General features: G+C 38.2%; 2 protein-coding genes across 2 annotated transcripts in view; one reads left to right on the top strand and one right to left on the bottom strand.

Annotated features, from left to right (window-relative positions):
- The window catches only part of LOC111866101 (transcription factor Dp-1), a 28,455-nt gene extending 14,463 nt beyond the window's left edge, over positions 1-13,992 (bottom strand). The window contains exons 1-7 of the mRNA XM_033752183.1: positions 13,615-13,992; positions 5,607-5,725; positions 3,157-3,232; positions 2,117-2,235; positions 1,855-1,991; positions 1,515-1,721; positions 1,282-1,303 (exon numbers count right to left, since the gene is read on the bottom strand). Of these exons, the coding sequence (XP_033608074.1) occupies positions 1,282-1,303; positions 1,515-1,721; positions 1,855-1,991; positions 2,117-2,235; positions 3,157-3,232; positions 5,607-5,725; positions 13,615-13,663 (729 nt within the window). The 5' untranslated portion in view covers positions 13,664-13,992. The remainder of the gene's footprint in view (positions 1-1,281; positions 1,304-1,514; positions 1,722-1,854; positions 1,992-2,116; positions 2,236-3,156; positions 3,233-5,606; positions 5,726-13,614) is intronic.
- A 140-nt stretch (positions 13,993-14,132) lies between these two features.
- Positions 14,133-18,547, top strand: LOC111866097 (F-box/SPRY domain-containing protein 1). The gene is made up of 3 exons (XM_023854682.2): positions 14,133-14,741; positions 15,544-15,634; positions 16,826-18,547. Exons 1-3 carry the CDS (start codon positions 14,160-14,162, stop codon positions 16,918-16,920), a joined length of 768 nt encoding a protein of 255 aa, XP_023710450.1. The 5' UTR covers positions 14,133-14,159; the 3' UTR covers positions 16,921-18,547.
- Positions 18,548-26,088: the final 7,541 nt, after the last annotated feature.

Genomic DNA, 26,088 nt, shown 5'->3' on the forward strand with positions numbered 1-26,088 from the left:
AGAAATCAACAGTGGTAGCCGCATTTCACAAGTAAATCAAGTGTAGTGTGCATTTTTCTGAAGTCTTAATATGTATTCCTCTGACCTGATAATACAAGGTGGTTCAAATATGACCAGGACTGATTTTTTTGTAGACAAGCTGCACTGCGCAGCAGCTGTGCGACCTTGAGAGAGTGAAGCCACAACCTCCACCCTCCCTCCTGTTAGGTTTAGAACCTGTTCAGTCCTGTCTGGAAGTTGCTAGAGTGATGAGAGAACAGAAGGTACCGCGGAGTGTGGAACAACATATTGTGATCAAATTCCTCATTGGAGAAAACGTCCAGTCCACTGAAATTCACCACAGACTCCAACAACAGTATGGGGAAGAGTGTCTCTCACGGATCCACGTGTTTGGGTGGTGTAAGTGCTTCAGAGAGGGCAGAGCACGTGGAGAATGAACCGCATGATCGTTGGCCACGAACATCCATCACCAAGCCGAACATTGATCATGCAGACATGCCTATTCGTGAGAATAGGCGCATCACTATCAAGGAACTTGGAGTAAGATCCGATCCAAGCGATAGACAGGTGGAAAGCTGATAGCCTTCCTTCAAGACAATTCACGCCCCCATACGGCCAAAATAACAATGGAAACCCTTCGGAAATTGAAATGGAACCTTCTGACACATCAGCCGTACAGTCCCGATTTGGCCCCAAGTGATTTCTACCTGTTCGGAAGGCTCAAATCAGACTTGTAAGGCATGTGGTTTGTGGACAACGCCGCCATCATCCAGACTGTTCAGGAGTGGATACGCCGCCAACCACAAGTCTTTTTTTTGGGGGGGCATCAGGATGCTTCCAGAAAGTTGGAAAAAATGTGTTGACTCCAGAGGGAAGTACGTTGAAGACTGACATGTGCAAGTAAGTGTTTGGCAATTATGTTCTTTTTTTTTTAAATCAGTCCCGGTCATATTTGAACCACCTAGTATATAAGTCAGATGGTTGTCAGTATGTGAAGTTGAAAATTACATGATCAGTTACTGTCATATCTGTTTGACCAAAAATATGTGGCTTATAATCAAAATTAAAGATTTGTTACTTAGTTTTATTTTCTGAAATTTCTCTTCTAAAAGCAGGAGTATTTAATTATGAGAGTAAATAAGGTATATCATATTTCCAAGAACCCTGTGTATGTAATATGTGTTTATTCCAGATATACTGCATACTCTGCCTATCTTCTCATTATAATCTTAGATATTTCAAACACACAAACATAATGAAGTATTTATATACAAAATTTACTTGTGATACACTTTCATTAAAACTGTCAACCTCAGAACGTTCACTTAACTAGACACACAATTTATGATAATGTGTATACATAATTATTTTGAAGCCAGTAACAGCAATGTCTTGTACATCACTCTATCACCTTTTTAAAAATTTGCTGCATACACACTTATACACACTCCTTATCATAATGAGTGGAATGAAGACATATTTTTTTTATGGCTGGTTTGATGTGCAATTATTGCCTATCTTGTCCATTCAGAATAATGACAGAATCTCTGAAATTTACCTGATCTGTTGGTGATGTCATAAGTGAAGGATTTGTAAATTCTGCAACTAACTCATCAGCAACTTCATTGTAAGATGTTGTGCCCTTCTTACGGACTTTCTCACACACCTTCATTGAAAAATGGCGGAGGCCTTTTCCAACTTTTTCAGTCTTCCTTCGTTTACTGTAAACAACAGATGATGTCATGATAGTTGAAAAACCTAAACCTATGTACTGTATATCAAAAATACACACACTATTACTCAAGTTCGACTACCTGAATTTTTATGACAATAATGCTAATTAAAATCACTTACTACTCAGGTATAAAGTCATTCTCCATTTCTTGACGTTTACGTGACCCACTGTGATCCAAGATAGGTGAAATGTAATTCTTTGGCGGATTTGATGGCAGAACATGCTGAGCTGCTAGCCTCTGTGTTGCACTTAACACCTGCCAAATGTGCCACGAATATTAACATTGAACATGATAGAAATAAATGCTACTGTGTATTCAGTATACTAAAATATTCCTATGTCAAAAAGTAAAGAAATAAGAACCGGTCAAGTTACACTTACCATTGGATTTGATGCTAAGTGTATCGTCTTTGGTAACAATGTTGGCTCTGACCCCTTCAGTGTTGAAACTTTCATGGGATTAGCTGACTGAATTGGTATTGTCATAACATGTGGAGCTCCTGTTCAACAGATTAATGTCATGTTCATGGAATCACAACCTCTAAAGACAAGGCAAGGTATAAGCATTCCAGGTTTTCATTTGTGTGGTACTTTGTTCAGAACTTGGGACTGATATTCACTTCTGCCAAACAAATTTCAAATCTCAGGACACAATCACTTAAAAAAAAGACCATAACTACTTTCTCTGCCTTTCTTCGTCACCTGCTCTTCACATAGGCCAAGAAGCCTCCTTGCGTGTTATTCATGCTCTCCAAATGCTCAAACATGATACTGTATCTCAACCTTAACTCCACACTCTTCATCAAGAGGATAGTGGTTACTCAACATATCAAGAAATTCCCTAGGATTAGTCTGGTAGATCCACAGTGTGATATTTCAGAAAATCATAATCTTAATATTCACTGCTCTTGAGAACTTCAAATCTCAAAATTCCCTGGTGTTTCAATAATGGTAAAACACATCTTTTGAGCAATATGTCATTGTACTTTGGAAAGATGTGAATTTCTAAAGTTCTGCCAAAAGCACACTGATGCCATCTAGCATCTCTACTTCAACAATGAAGCAAAGCATTAAAGATTCATACAGCAATAAATGAATAAATATAAATACAGAGAATATCACTTCAATTCCAAAATGTTGTCAGAATAATACCCTCTGATTCTCCCTCTACAGTCAGAAATCTAGTCCCTACTCTTTGTCTGTTATGCAGGCTACTGGATGATGCAACTTTGCTAATTACCACTGTGTCACCTATCAGAATGAATCATGAACATTATCCCACTACTGTTTTACTCTAAGAACTCCACAGCATCATCTTCAGCATGACCATCATATGTAAACTAAGATGTGTATGTGAACACATGCTCGTACATGCATGCAAACTGCTAAATTAGCTTAGCAACTATTACTGCAGAACATACTTTGTGCTGTTGTTTTCGGGCTCTGAAGGCTGAGAGTACGAAGAACCTGAGCGCCAGAAGTAAGAACTGTGGCACCCTGTAAAAAATTGATGAGATGTTAAGTATCATGCAACAAAGACACAGTTCACAGTATACACACACGCACACATACATTTCACTACATTACTGCACACTATTTTCATAGAGTTTCTGAATAATCATGAGAAAAAGTTAAATAAAACCTGAAAATACACAAACATTAACTATATGGCATAGCAATCCCCCCCAAATTGCAAAGGCTATGTTCCTGAAGAACAAGGCAGCTGGCAAGACCAAGGCTATGAGAAATACTAAGTTACAGGATCTGTGGCTAGTGCTGCTCACAAACAGCTATTAAAATGCTGTTAACTTTTATTAAAAAAAAAAACCCAGAGATTTTAAGAAAATATACAACATATTGTCATAAACACACTGCAACGATAATCCCTGAAATTTAGAAAATGGTTACAGATGTCATTTGAGCCCTGTCCTCATCAAATGTGGATCACACTGTGCAGAAGCAACATGTACTATGATAAACTGAAGCTATATAAAACAAACATCATGGTTGGCAAAACTCTATAGAAATTAAACACCATGGGTAATCTGTGGTTGGCAAGAAATTGGTGTACTTGGGACTGGAGAGCCAGATGACTGTGAAAACTGTTCTTTCAATGCTCACAGTTCTCAAGAAGTGTTAAGAGTATCAGGTTTGATGTTTCCATGATAATATAGCACTCCAAATTTTTGAGGGTTAAAAGCAACTAAGGTGAGTGACTAACACATGCCCTAAGTCCTAGAAACTTTAACTGCAGGTAAGTTTATGTACCCATGAGAATATGTGAAAAAGTAACAAGATTTCAAAAGCCATTTATTCATTTTATAAGAAAATTCCAATAAAGTGAGATTCAAAGTAATAATGCATATAAAAAAGTGTGTGTGTGTGTGTGTGCACACACAATTCTGAATGACAGTAACTTCTTCTGGAACGACATGTTCGGAATATAACATAGAGACATGAAAAAGATACTGTCTGACATCAAAGCATCTGAGTCAAATGTTCAGTATAAAGTAATTCCAACGAAGGCTTTTCTGGCATTGGGCTTACCTCTTCAATTACAATTTCAGGATGGTTGGTTAAACATGTAGTTTTAAGTACACATAGCCTTCCATTTGTAACCAGTTCTACCACCTGTAATGTTCAGCTTTATGATCACATGACCATTTCAGATCATCTTTTTGTTACACTTTTACAGTTTATGCATAATTCATTTTTGAACCTGTTGTGTATCTTCTGGCTAGTGGAACTTAGGTTTGATGATGTTAGCAGCAGCTGCCAGTTTCTCTAATGGCAAAATTGGCCTTGGTCTTGCCAACTGGGTTGAATTTTTAAGGAACATAACTCCCCAAACTTGGCAAATGACATTTATGGGAAATTTATATTGTGCTAGAGTATGAAGAATGGAACCCTCATTTTCTGAATGTACACAATGTGACTACACAAAATGCATGAGTAAGGTGCATGTCAAAGCATGCCATGTGACACTATTAACCTCATTCCTTACAACACATTTAAATTGACTACATGAACTGAATCAGTTTATTAGATTCTAAAGGATTCTGATGAACGTGTATAAAACTTAGAATTACTAGGTTTTCAGACTCTGTGGTATAGTTCGTTTGTGGATTAAAACCATGGAGTTGGTAGTTTGTCCACTGTCCAGTATTTAACTAACTGTAATGAATCTGACATGGACTGTCCAGTGATTGAGGATGGCTCTTTCTAAGGATCCCAACAGAGTAGGTGTCTCCCCTTCACCTGACAACGGAAATAGATCCAGTTTACAAAACTCTGTTTTTTTCTAGGTTTTAGAATACCGGATGATGGATGAAGTCCGAAAACCCAGTAATTCTGAAAATCAAATTTATATCTAGTAACTACATGATACTTTTTCAGTTGGTGTGTATTATCTCTGAAGATCAAAACCAAACTTTGCAGTCAGATGTTGAGTAGTTTTAATGCACAGAGAGTTTTTTAACTTTGTTGATCAGTTAACAACTCCACACTTCACGGCAACTCGCATACGGCATGCCGCAAGGTGCAGGCATCAGGCAAAATTTGCATGCATCTCACAGCAAACGGCAACCTGGGTGCCGTAAGACCACTCAACAAAGTAAAAATCCTCCCTGTATAATAATGACTTTGGAAAAATCTGTATACAAACATCAGTATTGTGGTTAAATTTGCAATGTCCTTAAGCATCTACTCCAGAAAGTGCATGAAGGTGTGGCTATAAGAATGCATGCATTCTACTCTTTGCTGCTGAAGAAGAGCATTACCTTTCACACTTGGACCATTCTATCCTAGGAGGAAATGTTGGTGCATCAGAAAGAAAGCACAAACACCGTTCATTAGATATAAAACAACACACCTGGCTTCCATCCTGAGTTGGAGCTTTAAATATAGCTTTTACTGCTCCTTGGTTAGTGATAGCTGAGGTAACCAGCTGTGGCTTTGTTGGTGTTGTTTGAACAACCTTGATGACTTGTCCTGAAAGCAAGATGAACTTTTTGTATTAGCCCAAAGCACATGCTTCTAACTTCTAAAACCGAGTTCATAATTCTCATACTCGCAGATGACACACGAAGAAAGCGGTCATGCATAAAAGCATATTTGGGAAGTACAGCACCACTCGTTAATGCAAGATATTAAAGTTTCAGTGATGTGGCATAATTTAGGAATTTAATTTGGTCTAACATAAATTACGAGAAATGAACGTAATTCAACAACATTTACTAATGATATACACTCAACTCTCGGTTATCTGGGGGCAGATAAACCGGTTTGCGGCTTAACCAGGGCTACTAGGGCTTTTTTGAGGCTTATATGTTGTTTAATATTCCTTCACTTCTGTTTCACATGGTGAGTTGTACAACTATTTTCGCACTAGTGTGAACCGAGATCTGCATTTTTTTGGTTCCGTTATGCTAACACAATGTTCTAGGGTAGGGCGAAAGAATGCAAGGATTTGTGGAAAGTTTCAAGGACACATATACCGCCCCAGTTAGTCTCTTTGTATCAATCTTCAAGTGTGTTAGCAAACTGTCAGGGTGTAAAAGGAAGCATGTTGTGTTAAGTATTCAACAGAAACTTGAAATTATCGATAAGTTGGGAAAAAGAGGTGTAGTTAAACAATTAGCAATGCAATACGGTATTGGAGAACAAACTGTTCGTGATTTGAAAAAACAAAAGAATCAATTAATCCAAGGATTCACTGGATTCAGTGAAAATGAGATAGCCATATAATTGACAAAATTGGCTAACCAAGTTCATGGTGGTGAAGAAGTCAACGGGGGAAATATAAGAAAGTGGTTTGACTGTGACTCGTGTGAGCCGGGCTTCGAAATGTTAAGCAGTGACGAAATCGTAAGTTCAGTGGGGGTGCAGCCAGAAGAGTGGGAAGAAAGTGAGAATGAGGAAGAGGTGGACAGTGCTGCTAGTAAGAAAATATCACATGGTGCTGCTCTTAATCATTTGGAATCCTTACTAGACTATCTTGAGAGTGAAGAGAACAGTTTATTAAGCGACAAGCTAATATTAAGTAGGCTTCATAAGGATATCTGTAAAAAGGAAAATGCAGCGAAAAAGCAAATGACAATATTAAATTTTTTTAAGCGTTAAGTGTGAATATTCATAAAGTGTTGGATGTTGTTGAACACTGTGACTGAAATAACTAATTCATATGTCAGTGTAATGTAAAAAAAAAAATATTAAATAGGCCATGAGATGACATAAAAATGAGGTTGAATAAATTTAAATAAAGGTAGGCTTATAGTATTATGAAGGTACAGTATTACAGTACTACTTTTAACAAAATTTGTCTTAACCGGGTTTTCGATTAATCGTGATTTCCATCCCCACCATTATCCCGGATAATAGACAGTTGAGTGTAATATAGAACTGCTGGTGATCTTATCCCAGTTAATGGAAATTATCACAATCCAGCACTAGCCTTGAATATATCACGAACTTTCTCTCACCTGCGGCCAATTACAATATTAGACATTCCTATTTGCACCAGTGGAAGTGATGGGAAGAGATATAGGACTCCAACATTCGTTAAATAGTTAAATACTAGTAAAACAGGAAATCAGGTGCGTAGCTCTTATAAGAGTTTAGGTGGCTATAAAACGGCACAATTAAGCAGCCAGTCAACTATACACAAATGTCTTTTATGAACAGAAAATCTTTTTCATTGACAGAAGTATGGAATAATGTTTGTCTTGAATCTTGTACAGGACAAGGCAGGCAATATTCACTTTCTAAATATTTCTGAATATCCTGCAAAGTTATGTACAGACTAAAATGGGGCACAAAATAATAATGATAATTTTAGCCCTTCTGGTAATGCCAAAGGGCGCTGAAGAATTTCTAACCACATTCACAGATACCTTAGATTTCTTGGATTGACAGAACTTATCAGAAACCTTATTTGCAACACCATCTTCTTAATAGTTACTAAACTAACTCCTCCGTCAGTAGATTCCTTGACTGAGGTAGCAATATGGGAAGTTACACAACTGACAGCATCAGCATAACTCTTAGCAGGTCCTTCCTGAGGATACTGTCTCAGTTGCCTTGAACAAACATCAACTGAATCTTGCGGATGTTTTAGTGAATCTTGAGCAAGACATCATTTTTAGATGGGTGGCATCTTTGCTAAGCTCACTAACTGCATCTAAAAAAGATTTTCTTAGGTCACCTGTTCAGACTCTCCACTTAAACACTAACCACCTCATGAGTTACCTGTTATGGGAGATAGAACTATGACCACTCTGGTGACACATTCCTTTAGGATCATAAAATTCTCACACAGGGAGCACACTTCTACACAGGGACAATATTCATGAAATATGAATACTGAATCCCGTTAGATTTCACACACCTTAAATCTATATGGTAGGTATAAGGCCCAAAACACTTGACAAGTTATTTTCTCTAAAATGCTCTGACATGCACCAAATGAAACATCTTTATTAATGTCCATATTGTCTAACAACATCTGGCTGCGAGCATATCACAGCACAAACATAACCGTATGCCAAGAGCCAAATCTAATAAAGACAATGACAATTCTGACACCACCAAACAGGTCTGGCAAAGGTAATGCTCTAAACCTGTATTCAGGACATACTCCTTTCAATCTCAGCCAGGTCACAAACAGTCCTAACTGAGATTATTCATGGTTTTCATTGGTACCTTCAGGAAAATGCCTTAACAGTACCTCAATCAGGCCATGATCTCTTCCTTCCACATCCTTTATAAATTATTCATCAGTCATTCTACCGTCCGATGCCATATATTCACAATAGTGAAAGCATCACTGCAAGTACCCCAAAATAACAACAAATTTAACACTAATTAATCACAAATACCTAAACAGGATTTTAACAACATATCATTTCTTGCCCTTGAAGTCTGCAACACTTAAGCAAGCTGTATACTTGATTTCTACCCAGAACTCTCCACTTCCAGAAAAAGTGATCCATTCATAATAAATGCATGTTTTGGTTATACTTATTTCAGTAAACCGCTATACAAATACTAAAATTAAAATACAGATGAACAGTAACAGATATGAACTTGCATCTCTGTAGCTGATAAAGTACATTCTTTCTTATAGTAAGCTGACTGGTGAGATCCTACATCAGGTGTCTCATAAAACAAAACATGACTCCATTATAGAACTTGTATTTATTGTGATTCATTTAATGGCATCTTTAGTATCTAGACTATTACAGAATTGAATGGCAGGATGATGAACTGCAAAGGATTTGGAAGAATGTCATAGTGGCCTTACTGAGGTAATACCTTATGATATACACATATCTTGGAGCCAGGATAGCACAGTTGGTATGGTGACGGGATATGGGCTAGACAACCATGGGGTTGTCCCGATAGGATCAAGAATTTTCCCTTCTGTTGTCCAGACTGGCTCTGGGGCCCACCCAGCCTCCTATCCAATGGGTACCATGGTGCTGTGTTGCAGCAAAGCATCAAGAACCCCTGACAGCCCCTCACCTTCTACCCAAAGAAAATCAACCCCGAGGTGAACCCACCAACTGCACCACCTCCACCTTCAACCACGCAGCTGACATAGCACCGGCCGCGGCACCACCATCACCCGTCGCACGAAATACACGCTCCAGACGCAACGTATGTTTCCCTGATCACTTCAGCAGCTGAGCAACCATCTCTGCAGGGGAGATGATGTGGGAACTGCCCACATTCAAGCAAACATTACAGTGACAATGCAAGTTGGCCATTTTGTAGACAGAGTAATCGTTCTCCCAGCAGCTGGGAACCCTTGGTAGAGACTTTGTAACTGAGGAAGGTGCTCTTGGGTGCTCAGATGATTCCTATCACCGGGTTGATGAGGGTTCCATATCTCTGAAGTTGGTCGAGGAGAGACCATAGATACTGTTTGCGTTCCTTGAGAGACCGGGATATGTGCCGCCGTTGATGTCCACTGTGATAATTTTTCTTGTTGGCAGTAGGAGCAGGGCTGCGTACTTTTGTGCCCGGGCTCTGCAGCAGCGATGGTACCAGCAGAGGGTGGGTGCAGTGTTATCTTGGGAAGGAGATCTGCTGTCCAAGCAGTGGTTTCTGAAGCTGGGGCAGAGATCCCTTTTGTTGGAGAGGTGGGTCAGCTCAGTGCTGAGTCCTGCCACCTGGCAAGAGAGGTCCTTGGTCCGCTGCATAAGTGCGTTGCTGTCGGGGAGTGGCGTGACGCTCATGAGCACTGGCTGTAGTGCAGCCTCGATGATGTGGTCTGCACTGTGCGCTGTGTCATCCAAGTCACCCTCGGGTTGGCCAACAAGAATGGACCTTACATTGTGGGGTAGCCAGCTGGACAAGATACTGTGGAGGAAGTCGTCTGGCACGTCAGGGACAAGGCTCCTGAGTTGCCTTAAAAACTGGGATGGTTTGCAGTCTCCCATCTTAAGTTTAAGGAACTGGCAGATGTGTTGCTCTCTTGAGAGGGATAGACGAGTCACCAGTTCGGTCTTCAGTGTTGTGTAGGGGTCTTGTTCTGGTGGAGAGATGATTATATCCTCTACTTCTGGAGCATAACATTGGTCCAACTGCAAGATCACGTAGCAGAACTTGGTCTGATCACTACAGATGCCAGCCAAAGTGAATTCTGCTTCAGCTTGAGAGAACCAAACTGCTGGTCTCTCAGCCCAGAATGGCGGAAGCTGCACAGCAATGCTTGATATCTCTGTTGGTACTGGGCTGTTTGCAATACCGGCATCATTTTGTTTTTCTTCTTTTTGGTCTTCCTATTCTCATCTGGTACACAGTTCTCATTGTAAATTCTCCATCTGTGTTACATACTGCTGCAGGAGGTCTTCTATTCAACCGCTGCCCATTATTTGTGTTGTATTGTCGGGGTCACCAATGTGTAGCATGGAAGACCAGGAACTCTCTCAGCAGCGAGTTGTGCCATCCAATAACATGGCGTCGAACTCGGTTTTGGCAATAGTGAGTCGGTCTGGTGCCAGTCGCTGGGGTTGGCAGGTGACTGGAGGGCCAGGTATAGTCCACAGGGATGCCAACTGTTGTCCTTCTTGGGTACAATGTGTGGCATCCCTGTGGCAACTACAGAGCTTTAAACGCCTGAACCATCCCCAACTGCTACCCTGTCCATGATATCCATGACTACTCCCACCAACTTTTCAGTTGTTCCGTCTTCACAAAGATCGACCCGGTGAGAGCCTACTGTAATGTTTGCTTGAATGTGGGCAGTTCCCACATGCTCTTTCCCTGGAGGTAGAGCAGCTGGGGGTGTGAAGCTGACCACTCACCTCCAACTAGTGCAAAAGTCAAGAAAAAGTGGATCTATACATCAACTCCCCCATATGTGTTTATGGTGTAGTGCTTAATTAGATAAGCGCATGGACAACTTTACCTTTACCTTGGTATATGCCGGGAAGAAGTCAGGATCACCATGGAAAGCCTGCCAGAGCAGCTGGTTTCGCAGCTAAGACACACCACACATATTCCAAATACAAATTTAGAGCATTATCCCTGTACTAGTGTGAAACGTTCATTCTTTTGTTGCATACATACACGTTTATTTATGTTGTGAAATTTGTTATAACTCTGGCTTCTAAAATGATGAAGATTTTCCAGTGTTTCAGCAAACATCAGAGTTGCCATCTTTAAAGCTAAAAACCTTCACCAGTCAACATGGCTGATGGCCAAAAGGTGAAGTTACACATTAGATAACAGCCACAAAAACCTAAGAATAAATAACAATAATTTTGAAACTATCCGTAACAATATGGTAATCATGAATGTCTTAATGCGACTTGGCAACCTTAAAAGGTTGGGAACAACTGATCTATATCATACAATATTTCTTAAACGTCTATGATGCACTTCAAGCCACTTCAGTTACAATTAAGAAGTATGATTATGTACAAGCATAGAGTGGATGCCAGAGAAATAATTTTCAAGAACAATGAGGGCTATGAAACCCAAAGTCATTTTTATATATTTCATAAACAGGAAGTCAGAGAATAATGATTAAGGACAAAAATATTATGTTTTCACATGCTTGTTCTTGAAGAAGCAGGCAAGCTATGGGCTATCCCGCATCAGCCACAGGATCTTCAAAATGTCACCATTTTCTACATAATGAGTAGGGACCGGATTTTAATGCAAATGCATATTTCTTTCTTGCAACCAGAAAGTATGCTCGTTTGGACATATGTATGAATTACTTCATTTCTTAAATTTTGGACATGGTTTGATGGTGCATATAAATGCATATTTTGCCTGTTTTATGAATAAGCATCATATTTTCGAAGATCTCTATTTATACTGCATATTTCCTTTTTAAAATGTTTATCATATATATTTTTTAATTTTATGTTCAAATTTTCAATCATGGTCGTGTGTATACAATTTTAGCTGGTAAACGTACTGAACTGCCAAGTAAAAAATCACTAACAGTGGAGCAAATAGCGGCTTTTGTACACGTGCTCCTAAGTTCGAGGTGGAAAGAAGTTTTAACCCGCTATAAAGGCATCTTACAAGACAATACGAGGCGACTAACTATGGAAAACCTAAAACATTTAGTAACTGTGAACTGCAACAGAAGAGAAGTTGAATGTTCGGAGAGCTAAATGTGAGTACCATTGGTTTTTTAAATTTGTAATGAAGTATGTTGGTTTTGTTACATGATTTGTATCTAAGTATAGCTTTTTATTGCAAGTGAATCATTCAGTGATTGCATAAAATGAACTTAAATATTGATTTGCTGGTCTTAAAATAATGTAAAATCAATTTTAATATTTGGTACAAATTTTTATATGCATATTTTAGTGCATATTTTGGAAGTTTTCCATGCATAAATGCATACATATTTAAAGGGTTATTAGGGCATAAAAATCCGGTCCCTAATAATGAGTCAGAGGAATAACTGGGTGAGAAATACTTTTACCCACCTGTTCCATTAAAAAGTACTAAATTGCTTAATCTGTAATATTAGCCTCAAGGTTAATCAAGAAACCACATGGAAATTTCCTTCGCTCCTTACTGAACTCGATGGTATTTTATCCTGTATAAACTCAGAAACGACCTGTACACATGACAAATATAAAGGCATTCCAGGTTCAATGAAGTTGTATGACAATTAAAAAACTAAATTGTAGGCTTTCCAGATTTCTTCTATGGGGTCCGGATATCTGTTTATCAAGAACTCTTTCTGAATACAAAGCATAAAATGTTTGAAAACTGATGACTTAGTCTACTGTAACCTATTTTATATCACGGAAATGTTCAGGGGACTACACTGTATTTCTCAACATCTGCTGCGTGTCATGAACTGTAATACAAGTCCATCCTGCTTGATAGGATGTATAGGCCGCATAAGTAACTATTTATATGCGGTGTTAAAATACTATTAGTTTAATGTGCATTAAAGACAGCAGTCTAAGAGTATTCCGAAGATCTATCCAGTGCGATCTGCTGACAACTGAGTTTGAATTTGGCACCTTCCTGCTGTAATACTAAAGCACTATTAAAATAGACAGCGGCAACATTCTGTAAGAAAAATCTGATGCATGCACTTGACACTGTTAAGTAACAAACTTCTTAAAGGAATTAAGAATGCATGTTATTCTCTTCGACTGTACCAGGTCATTTAAATTAAATGTTAACGCTACTTATTTAATATAAGCGTTGTGCAACAGACTTCCTAATCATTCTTGGGAAATTTGATACATTATATCTCAAAACATTCTCGGAGCTTAAGGCAATGGACTTAATTAAAAATACACTATATAACAAATAAAGAAAAGCTAAATCCAACTCGTGTTCAACGTTTTCGCCCCACTGAACCGATAACAAGCTAAACTTCTACTACTTACCATTGGCGTCTTGAATCAAGAAATTCACTGTGTTACTTTGCTGGGTCATTTTTAAATCCTCCCAGTCTTAACAGTAGCAACGTTTTTATGTACTTTTCGCTGTATATCTTATAAATTAGTGGATCACAGAACCAACGATCTGGTCAAACTTCGACGATAGACCAAAATGGCGACTGCGATACCACAACATTTCTTCTGACGAATTCAGCGAAAGATGCCTTGATAAAACGATATTGGATCACATAAAGGTGTAAAGCAATATCTAATCTCCTACGCCGTGAATATAAAAGCAAAAGAAACTGTAAGGTGACGCAAAATTCTATCTTGAAAATATAGCTGTTTCGTGCAAATACACCTGAGATGAGCTTGGCGGCAGGCACAAAGCCAAACAGCTGATTGGTTAGGTATTGTCACGTGGTTTCCACTCGAAACTGGATGAAGGAATATGCGAAAAGAACCGGATATGCACCACGGGTAGGCCAATCATTTACTGGTTCACTTTGACGTTCCTAATTTTATTCCTTAATTCAGTCGAAACCGGCAAAATGGTAGAAGAAATAGCAGCGACGCTAGCAGATAATGTTTTAGAAGTCATATTTTCATATCTTGACCTTCATGATCTCAGGAACTGCTCTCTCGTGTGTAAAAACTGGTACAGGTTTCTAAATGACGAAAACAATGATGTGTGGAGGTTGCATTGTATCCGTAAGTTGGCGGAGGAAGCCCTCAAGTCGGACTTGTTATCATCAGTGCCAACGTATAAAGCAAAATTACGAGCTTTTTATCATGCCTGGAACCCGAATGACTGCTCAAGGAACGTTTATATAAAACCCAGTGGTTTTACACTACATCGTAATCCCGTGGCCCAAAGTACGGACGCTGCGCGAGGGAAGATAGGGTTTCGGCATGGTAGGCATGCATGGGAAGTGATATGGGAAGGACCTCTTGGAACAGTTGCAGTTATTGGAATAGCAACTAAAGAAGCACCGTTACAGTGTCATGGTTATGTTGCTTTGTTAGGTTCTGACGACCAGAGCTGGGGTTGGAACTTGGTTGATAATCATCTTCTCCATAATGGAGATTCCCAGGGAAATTATCCACTTCTTAATAATGCACCAAAGTACCAGGTTTGTACATTATGTCCCACATTGTTTATGAGTTACAGTGTTTCCAGAGGGACAGATACAGTTCTGAATGAAATAATCTGAAGGAACTGATCATCACTTCACCATATAACCTCTTACTGAGTTGATGATTATCAGGTTGCATTTAATGTGTCAAAGTGAGTGCATTATTTTAATATCGTAATGACATGGGGTAGTCTGTGTTGAACTTTTATGTTAGCCTAAATCAAGAGATACATAGAAATGAAAAGCTCCAGAGAAAACCATAATACTGGAGAATGTTTCCCTTGCAGTGGTCCTCTGATCAGAGGTAATCTTATCTGTTTACTGAGAGAATGTAGAGGAGGATGTGAGGAAACTAAATAAAAACACTTATAAATTAAGTAAACTAACTTAGGCAGTGCTCTGAGGCAAAAGCAAAGCTCAGCACATGTACAGTACATTGAATGTGTATGTTATGATGGGGCTACTAACCCCAAGTAAATCCCAAATTCATTTCCTAGTTAATATTGAGTAGCTTACAGTGATTTATGTTAAGTGTAATAATTAAATAAATCTCAGATTCAGTGACAGGTATAATCCCTCCTGGTCATTGTGTCGTAAAATTCTGGATGGGTTAATGACCTCTTGAGTGTTAGTGATGTTCTTTAAGATCCTAACAGATGTATGTTGCATTATATTATGAACTTCTTTTTTTATTGCTAGTGGGGTGGGACTAACCCCCTTGTACTGCGGCCACTTCTAGCCTAAATATTATGAAATTAGTATTTTATTGTTTCATTATGTTACACTCAAAATGTTATAGGTTGGTGAAAGAATAAGAGTTATCCTGGATTGTGATGATAATACTTTATCCTTTGAGAAAAACTATGAGTTCCTTGGTGTTGCATTTAGAGGTAAGTAAAATTTGTTTTGGCTTTCTGAGCAAATTTATAGATGTAGTTATGTACATCAAACCACATAATATTGTCTTCCTGATGTTTCCCTGAAAGCCCATGAATCTTTGACAAGTTAAAGTTTTTGTCACAAATTTAACTTATTCAAATTTTGTTGTAGTAAAAATTTTGTATACAGCTGGATTATTAAATTGCATGATTATTAATTCACAGTTTCTGCTAGCCTTACCATATTGATTGAAGCATTAAAAGGGAAGTAGTAACCATAAATTGTTTCCTATATATTCTTGCGGTATGGCCACCAGCCTTAAACGAAACCAAAATTTAGTGACAGGTTGTGAGAATTGGAGAGGTCAGAATGATTTATGTTAAATAACTTAAGTAAGTCTCATGTTTAGGTACAGGTCCCCATGGTCTTATTATTATTATTATACATGGATTATTTTAACTTTTGCTGTTAGGACATGTTTTAATTCACCATGTGTACATTGTGCCTTCCTTTAAAATCTGTAGTGCTTCTGTATTGACTGCTGTTGTATAATCTATAATATGTGAACAATTTCAGTCAGGAAACTGTAAATTTTCACAAAAATATGCTTGCAGAGTAGTTATAATTCTCCTTGAACCTGTGAAGTGGTGGACGAAAAAAGGTAAGATAAAGCTATACTTGTAACAGGCTGTGGAGGCCCATAGGGTTGTGAGGTGTCAAGGCTCCCACATTTTGTACATAGTTGGCTCGCAGATGGCGGTGAGGTTATCAGCCCTATGCACTGGCCAGCCTTTACCCCCAGAAAGACTCCTGGTACTTGTTTCTGTTAGAAGCTGCTTCATCCCCAGGACCATTGTACAGCTGGAAGGATTAGGTAAATGAAAAATCCAGTGATCTCATTGGGAATCGAACACATGACCTTCTGGCTTGTAGCACAGTATCTCAACCAACTATGCTACCACATGTCTTGTGAAATAATGGGAAGATTTCTGAACTGATTGTGTGATTACTTATATTGGTTCTCTTTAGAGGTTGGAAATCAGTTCAGTGTCTGCCACCATTTTGTAGACTGCTGAATGTGCAGACATTTAAGTGGCATCACAGTTTCACAATATCCCACCATAGTGGAGGTATCATTTATTATCCAAGTTCACATGGATCTTGTAAGATTTCTCTGAATACATTATTGATACTGTTGTCAGGCCTGCCAGACAAGAGACTGTACCCATCTGTGTCGGCAGTGTATGGGAACACAGAGGTATCCATGGTGTATCTCGGACCTCCACTTGATGGGTAACAACAATATCAGCTAGCAAATAGTAAGTTCTGTCTGGAGAGCAGTGAAATAAGTGCAACTCCTGGATATGATCACATTCTGCAGTCTCCTGAGCTTGCTGGGATGTCAACATGAGACTGCTTTTCAGTTTTTATTATTATTATTATTAAATATTATACTGCCTCCAGTTGTAGGCTATGAATGCCCCATAGTAATGTGCGTGAGTCTTGGGTTCCCTATTCCATGCTGCTGTTCTGTATCATTGTGTACAGCAGTTGTCTGTGAATTGTTGGACATTGTCCATTGTTTATGACTGTCTCATTCAGCAAGGGATGGTCAGTGTCTTAACAGTGATATTTTATTGTGTATATTGTCACAAAGTTTAGAAAAATGTTTACAGTTTTACTCTTGCACATGGAATAGAGAAGTAGGGATCTTTTTAAGATGATGAATTATTCCAGTGTGCATTACAGGCCATGTTTGGGGTGTACTGTCAAAGTGCAAATCAGGCTCGTGTAGTGAGAAACAATTTTCTTCATATTTGTACTGCAACCAATTTTTACATGGTCAGTAGTGATGTAGTGACAGTTTGAATCATTCTCATCTCATCAAGTGCCAACGCTTGCATTTGTATCATTCATAATTTTGTGACAGTGTTCTCTTCATTAAATTCTTCGTGAAGAAGGGATCATATATTTACAGTGCAAAATCTCCACTGGTGTGGATCGTCATAATGCCACTAATGCCTTGTATCGTTGGCATAATGTTTTTTGTAATAAAATGTATATTTATCTGTATAGGTGTGGTATTGCAGACTCAACATTTTCTGTAGCAATGCCAAGACTTCTTGTTACTATATCCTTTTTGTATTTCCTTAGTCTTTGGTTTTAACCATTGTATCAAAGTGGAGAGATGGCATTATTAATCTTTGTAGTTGCAAACTATATTTATTACACAAAAAAAGGCTTTTGTTCACTGCTGTCACATGTTGTATGAACACATTTTTAATTTATTTATTTTAGGATATACTGGAAATATGGCAGTGCAACTTTTTACCATTAATTGTTTTACTGTGATAATATATTATATTTATGTTGTTATGTTTTTGTCTGTACAAAGCCTGTTTTATATTGAGAATGAAATCACTGCTAACAGTGTTAGTCATGTAAAATAAAATGTTTTTTATGAGTTTGGAAGAGAGTCATGATTCTATTACTGAATTGTTCTTTTTATATTAATACTGTGTCACAGTGCAATGCCTACGTAATGTCTGTGAGAGTACAGAACCATTTTTCCAGAATCTCATAGCTGGCATGGTACAGAGCTTGTCATCACATGGATTTGTTTATCTATAATTTTAGATACACATAATTGAATCTATGCAATGAAATCACAACAGGACAGGATCCAGGAAAAAAATTATATACCAGGGTGTGCATGACTCTGTGTCATAACTTGAGGCAATTCCTAAGGGCATTCTGAGTAAAAAAAAATTCTATATCAACATAGGCCTTATTCTCAACATTTTCAGAGCTACATGTATTTGAAATGTAGCTTGACTCAAAGGGCATTGTTATTGGAGAAAACATAAATGAATAAATTGTACAGTTTACATAAAAGTAAAAGTAAAGGTATCCCTGTAACAGGCCATGGAGGCCCATAGGGTTGTGAGATGTTGAGGTTCCCACATATTCTAGACAGTTGGCTCATAGATGGTGGTAAGATTGTCAACCTTATGCGCTGGCTGCCCTTTATCCCAAAGAATATTTCTGGTACTCATTTCTGTTAGAGGCTGAGTTGACCCCAGGGCCATAGTGCGACTGGAAAGATTAGGTAAATTGAAAAAATCCACCTCATCATAATTTGATCCCGTGACCTTGCGGCTTGTAGCATAGTGGCTCAACCAACTATGCTACTGCGTGCCCCCCATACAGTTTACATAGCTTAATAATTCAAAATGTCTGCCATCAGTCTGAATGCAGAGCTTGGTTAATTTCACTAGGAAATGCGCAAACTTATGAAGAACTGTGTCTTGTGGCATAAAGAATTCACTGAAGTAATACATCTCATGTCCATCTTGCATTTATACATTGTTTTTTTCCTGTGACTCCATATATGGTACTGAGAGAGGCTGTGGTCTGGTGATTGTGGTGGTCATTTTAGCTACCTCACATGCTATTTGTGTCCTGGCTTGCATAAACACATCCATGCCTGCAGTGCACATGTGTGCATCATTTCAAATGCACATAGCTTTGAAACCACTGAGAAGAGGATCTTGTTGGTAAAACATTTTATGTGGTCTGACAGTAAAGTTCGCGAACTCATCATGGTATGAGTGCTACATATCTCATTGCTGATATCACTGTGGTCACCTTTAGAGTACTCCCCTTGGGAAGCTATGCACTGATGCCAGTGCTAAGTCCACCTTCAAAACAATTTTGGAACTGGTTTTGTGGCATGACCTTCATAGCTGCCATTGTATTTCTCCTGATGTCATCAGTGTCATCAAAATTCCTTTCTTTCAGTATTTCCTTTATCTTTGGGAACAGAAAGAAGATACTGGGGGCTAGATCCAGTGAGTAGGGAGGGTGTTCCAGCACAGTTATTTGTTTACTACCCAAAATCTCCCTCACAGACAGTGCCATGTGAGCAGGTGCGTTGTCATGATGCAAGATCCACGAGTTGGCAAAAAGTTTGGGTCATTTCCATCTAACTTTTTTATGTAGCCTTTTCAATACTTCCAAATAGTAAACTTGGTTGACTGTCTGTGTAGTTGGTACAAGCTCATAATGAACAGTCCCTCTAATATAAAAAAAGTTAGCAACATTGTTTTGACTCTTGATTTGGACTGACAGAACTTCTATGGTCATGGAGAATTGGCAGTCTTCCATTGTGCACTTTGCTGCTTCGTTTCAGGGTCATAACGGTAGGCCCATGTTTCCTCACCTGTGATGGCATGGCCCAAAATGTCGTCTTGCCTCTCCAAAAGGTCTTGGCAAATTTCAGCTCTTTTCTTTTGTTCTTCTATGAGCTCCTTTGGAACCATTTTTGCACACACCTTCCTCATGTCAAGATCTTCAATTAAGACTGTTTCTCTGTTGACATTCTCTTGCTCTGCTATGCTCCTGACAGTTAGCCAAAGATTTTCATGCACAATGTTTTCTTCAGTTCTGCTCGTTGCTGGCCATCCTGATCTCTCTTCATCAGTGACACTTTCTCTTCCCTCAGAAAACATGTTACCCATCTGTAAACTGCTGTTTTGTTCATAGCTTATCCCTGTAAACTTGCACTAACATCTCTCTAATTTTGTTCCACTGTTGCCAAGTTTAACAAATTTAATGTTCATTTGTTGTTCTAATTCAAGCTCCAACATTCTTGCGATGGCACATCAAAACACTCAGACAATAACAGATGCCACTCAAAAAGAGACCACCATAGATCTACAACAACACAGCTGTGAAACGCTGATATGCCAACATCATGAAACCATACTGAGATTTGTGTCCATTGCTGCCACGGCAAGCACATGGTGGTGAATCATTGTCAAACCTCATACGCTTAGAATGAGCTGAGGTATTGCCTCCTGAAGTTACTGCACAAAGTCATAGGACATCTGTACAGAAATACAATATACATCGTACTGTAACATTTAGTGTGTTTTGGAACAGTTGTTGTCCACTGTCAGTAGCCACTAAGATCTTGATGTCAGCTTATTTTTATCCCTACTGTTTCACTGTACTATCACTACTGTGTCTTCTTGCACCTTGCACTGAACTAACTCGTGATTCACACCGTGCTGTGCTTCAGCTCTGGGTCTCAACACGTGACAACTCTGTGGCGTTTCTAAGCTGAGAATGAAACTAAGACCATATTCTCCTTGCCTTGCAACCACTGTTTTATGCAGGTTATAACTTTGGGAATGTTCAGGTCCTAAGGCAAGTGTGGCGAGTGCTTTTCTGGCCAGAATGAGAAAAGGCATGCATTGGCTAAGCTAGGCGATCCACTCCCTGCACCTTGTTCAGTCCCATGACTATATTTCATGCAGTGAATTAATCCATCCAGAAAATGTGAGAAGAAAACACCTTGTGTCCTTACATCACATACAGGGCTGTATCTCAGCTGTAATCAAGGAAGCATTCCTGAAGATCTCTGATGTTTGTTTCTGGATTGAAACTATAGTTTAACAAAGGATACATTTTATTTCAATATTCTGTAACTGATGGCACTCCTTGAAATGTACATAATGTGCTATTGAGGAAAGGCTGTTAATATCCACCTAAAACAAGTAACAGTGTTGAAGCTTGTAGCATAGTATTACAAAAGAAATTCAGGATAACTGCATATCCATACCAAATAGGAAATGAGGAACTTAGGTTAGAAATTTTTGCACTTTTTGTGGTGCATTATTTGACGATGTGTATTAAGAGTTATTTTTTATATGAATCTTGTCTTCAGCATTCCCCTACACACAACAGACTGGAGCAATGCAAATCCATGTTGACCAAGAAACATGCCAGTAAACTGTGTGATCATATACAAGGATATTAAAACACTTTTAGATCTTGGCACTGCCAGCTTTTTCTTTGTTAAAATAGTTTCATTTTGGTCTGTCATTAAAGTTGTCGAGATCAAAATGTGTCTTCATATCCAGCAGATTAAGGGTGGCTAATCTCCAGTTCATAAATTATAAGTAACTTAAAACTGCTATTACATTTACACTCTTGTTCCTGTGTGTTGACCATTAAAACAAAAATATTATAATTACTGCACTGAAAGAACTGACATGCTTGTATATCATACCAGAAGTTTACTTTTACCAAGGAACTGTGTTTATAAACAGTATGATTTTTTAAAATAATGAATTTTCATGACTACTATTACTGCGGTAAGTATGCTATGTATTATGACAAGGTAGAAAAAGGTAAATTTGTCCTTATGCTTAACTAATTAAGCACTATGCCATGAAGGCATATGGGGGAGTGGATGTACAGATTCATGTTTTCTTGACCTCAGCACTAGTTGAAGGTGAGTGGTCAGCTTCACACCCTGGCCACTTTACCCATCAGGGACAGAGCTCCCAGTGCCCATTGGATAGGAGGCTGGATGGGTCCCAGAACTGGTCTAGATGACATGAAGAAGAGAAAATTCTTGCCCTTACTGGGACTTGAACTCCAGCTCCTCAGTCCAGACTCATAGCCAGTCATTATACTGAATGTGCTATCCCAGCTCCCATACTATATATTATAACTGTTAGGAAAACGAATATAAAATATGCCCCCTTAAATTATGTACTTTAGACAAATCTATGTGCTTAACATCTCTTAAATTTTATTATTTTAATTTGAAGATAAGTTTCCCTTCACAAGATCATTTGTGTTATAATTTATGCACCCATTTTCTTGTACTGAATATTACATTTAAATATTAAACTAGACTGAGTGTTGGTCTAGTGACATTATGACAGTGGGTGCTAGCCATCATTAGAATGTGAAAAACATTTCCTACTGAAAGGGTAAATTTTCTTCACTAATAAGTTTAAGAACCTTTTAGTACAGATGGAGTACTTTTGATTCTAGAGGTCTCTTATCAGAGGTACATTTTTCATAGTACTGGATTCCTATCCTAAACAATGTCATGAAAATATTATGTAATACATTTTATGGCAGAAATGAGTACTAAAAGCATTGTTAATGTAGCTAGAGACTTCCAGTTTTTTTGCAGTATGAGATTCAAATGCCAGTATCTTATGATGTTCAGAAATGCATATAATGTTTTGACCATCACATTTGTGTGTTTGGGTCTGAACAGGATGGAATGGACAACTCATGTGACTTGTCTGGAGTTTTGTCACACCTGCAGTGGGATTCTGGAATAATAGAGACAGTCATATCCAGTACATCCTGAACTTAAATTCTGCCTTTCAAAATACAGTAAATCACATATAACACTGTGCATTTTGAACCAGTCATTCCATATTTTGAGCTGTTTTGTTTTGGACATGACTGTCATTATATTTTATATGTAGTTGACATAACGTGAGATTTGGTGCATTATTGCAGCTGTATCTCCACAGGGTTTTTTTTTTTTTTGTATAGAGACATAATTTAACAGAGCTTTATACATTTAGTTCCTGCTTTCTTATGGTGCAGAATGTGCAATAAGGAATGTGATTGCCAAAGATTCAATTCACTGACCCAAGAAAGCTAAGTACACTATCATGGATTTTGTATAATGAAAGGAATATTATTGGCATCCAGTTGAAGCAAAAGGTGAGCAGGCCATCACCTCTGAACTAATTTTTCTTACATGTGTGTTCACAATTAAATATACCAGTAAACACAAATTTATGTTGTGTTTCATGATAAACTGTGGACTGGAAGGTAGGGATGGCCAACTAAATGCTGTATGGTATTTTCCATAGTTACTGTTCCCTCCAGCAGGTTTGTGCTATTGCAAGCTAAACCAGAAGGTATACTGTTAATTAGGTATCTAAATATGCATATGAATTAAATGATTCAATAAAATATTAATGTACTGCAACTACTATTTCAAATCTAATGTGATGAATAGTTAAGTTTCAACATAATTTCTTTTTTTTATTTTCCATTACTTGTTTAATGTATTGAAAGTTTATATACACCAATACTTATGAACCAAAGTTCCTACTTTGTTATATTAAAACTCATAATAGGTTCAGGTTTGCTTACAATAGAGATCCTCTTGCAGTATCTCATGACATGCTTGTGTTGGTTTACAAGATTTCTCATGGAACAAATACTGAAGATACGTTGTCATGTTGTCAAGTGTAGGAACATGATAAATCTTTTGAGCTATTTCTTGAGACTTATTCATTTTCTCCATTAGAATGCAATCCAAATGATACCTGGTATGCAAATTAAAAGGTTGATTGAGCTAGAGTTGTTGTCTGGTGTTTTCTCTTCCATAATATAAGTACTCATAGAAACAGAGTTTGTAGGATTTGAAGTTCTCACACTGGTGGTTATAAAGAGTTATATATTCTGGGAAGTAATGCTGTATAGTCGGTTGAAAGTCTCCTGACATTTCAGGGGGACATATTGCCTCCATCTTCAGTACTGAACGGTAAGCCACACAAGAAACCAGTATGCAGCAAGTAGCAAGCAGATGGTGCCGTGTGCTTCGTGCTGATTTCTTGCTTGGCTGCTCCTTGTCTCTGAAGATGGAGGCAGCATATTTGTCCAAAATGTTGGTTTACTTTCAGTGGGCTACATGGAATTATATTCCAGAAGACAGTACTCTAAATGTTATTGACAAAATATTGAAATCTCCTTTAAGACCCAGTGGACTAGGACAAGGCAGATTCTTTCATGAATTAGAAAAATAAGATTAGATCTGAGTACTGTAAACCTCTGAATTACAAGACTAATTCTTAGACCAGCACACTTGTAGAGGCTACATCTGATAAAGAATTTCATAAAATAAGTCTTAGGTTACAAAGTGCAGTTTTCAGTGTTCTGGCTGTCTAAACCAGAAGCATGTTTTCAGGTTTTTTGAAAGAGCAAACTTGTGTTCTGAACCCTGTTAGTTGAGCTACACATGTCTGTTCATCCCCAAGTTCAACTACAAACATAGGTATTATAGATATTAAATGACTTGATTTCCATGAAACTGGGTATGAACATGGCATTGGAGGCCCCACCAGTACTTTTTAACTCACTATTATCAATATGGTGATCATGCAAATTTGTGAGGTCCACATGCTACCAGCATTCAAAGGTTCAGAAAGTTTGTGTAGTAATGTATTTTTAAAAACATAAAACTGTTAGTAGAAAATTCAGTTACGCATAGTTTGAAGATTACTCTCTTCTGGAATGTGCCGCCATGTTTACTAGACAGGTACCAGTATTTTGGAGGAACCTGCTGCTTCCATTTTTAGGATGGTAGTGGAGGCAGCAGGATCCTCTGAAATGTTGGTACTTACCATTCTAGAGATGTGATTGTGAGACCATAGTTTATTTAATATTTTGTCACCTGGGCCAGTTCTTTATGGAGCCAAGTGACTTTTATGACACCCCAATAAATAAAGTCCTACATTTCATTTGAAGTATAGGATTATTAAAGGGTTAACCCAAAGGGGAAGCACAATAGATCATTGAAGGTCGCAGTGCAAGGGCCAGATTTTATGGCCCACCCCTACACATACTACATACGTGCTACTACCATTCTACATGGCATCACATCCAAAACAATAATCTTCAGTCACCACTTTGGAAAGAAAAGAATCTCACATGATATATACATGTATACACACACACACTTCAGTTTCATAATGGTAATAGAAGAAAGATTATAAAGTATAAGCTGCAAACCATGAAATACAAACATGTCATTAGCAAACATTTTTAATACTTATTAATGAAACTAGGTTGAAAACCAATGAATTCAGGCTCCTCCTGTACAGTTTTCTACTGCCTTGGTTTAGCTTGCAGCACAAAGTTTTGAATTTCACCAGTTAATAGCACTGACTGACAAACACCTAATGATTCATGTAGACTTTTTCCTGCACAGTCTCAGGATGCTCACATTACAGTACATCAAATTTACCCCTGTGCCGTCATTCAGGAATGGATAAAGCACTGGACTGTTTATAATTGATATGTAGTCCTTTCATATACAAAGTAATCCTACTGTTGTAAGATTTGAGGCTTTCACGGCGGTGACTATGAAGAAAGCAGTCTTCTGGGGTTTGGCACCGTGTATATGTGATGTTAACCGACGTTTCGGAGGAACGTATCGCCTCCATCTTCAGGGTAGAAGAAAAAATATAAGAAATCTGCAAGTGAAGAGACCGTGCAGATTTCTTATATTTTTTCTTCTACCCTGAAGATGGAGGCGATACGTTCCTCCGAAACGTCGGTTAACATCACATATACACGGTGCCAAACCCCAGAAGACTGCTTTCTTCATAGTCACCGCCGTGAANACTATGAAGTATTTCAGATGTGTTATTTTTAAAAGAAAGATTTTCAGCCTTTAAAATTAAAGTAAGTAGGTTAAGCATACTACTTGTTCTTCCTTCTTGCGAACTTGTAAAGGGTGTTTTATGTTCAGTGGTAAGCAGACACTGAAAAATCAATACAGAACTGAAACTATTTTATAATTCAATGGGAGGGATATTTCCATTTTTTCTTTCATTTTTAGAGATACGTT

This window comes from Cryptotermes secundus, unplaced genomic scaffold (assembly GCF_002891405.2).
Source record: "Cryptotermes secundus unplaced genomic scaffold, Csec_1.0 scaffold1054, whole genome shotgun sequence".
Classification (NCBI taxonomy): Eukaryota; Metazoa; Arthropoda; class Insecta; order Blattodea; family Kalotermitidae; genus Cryptotermes; species Cryptotermes secundus.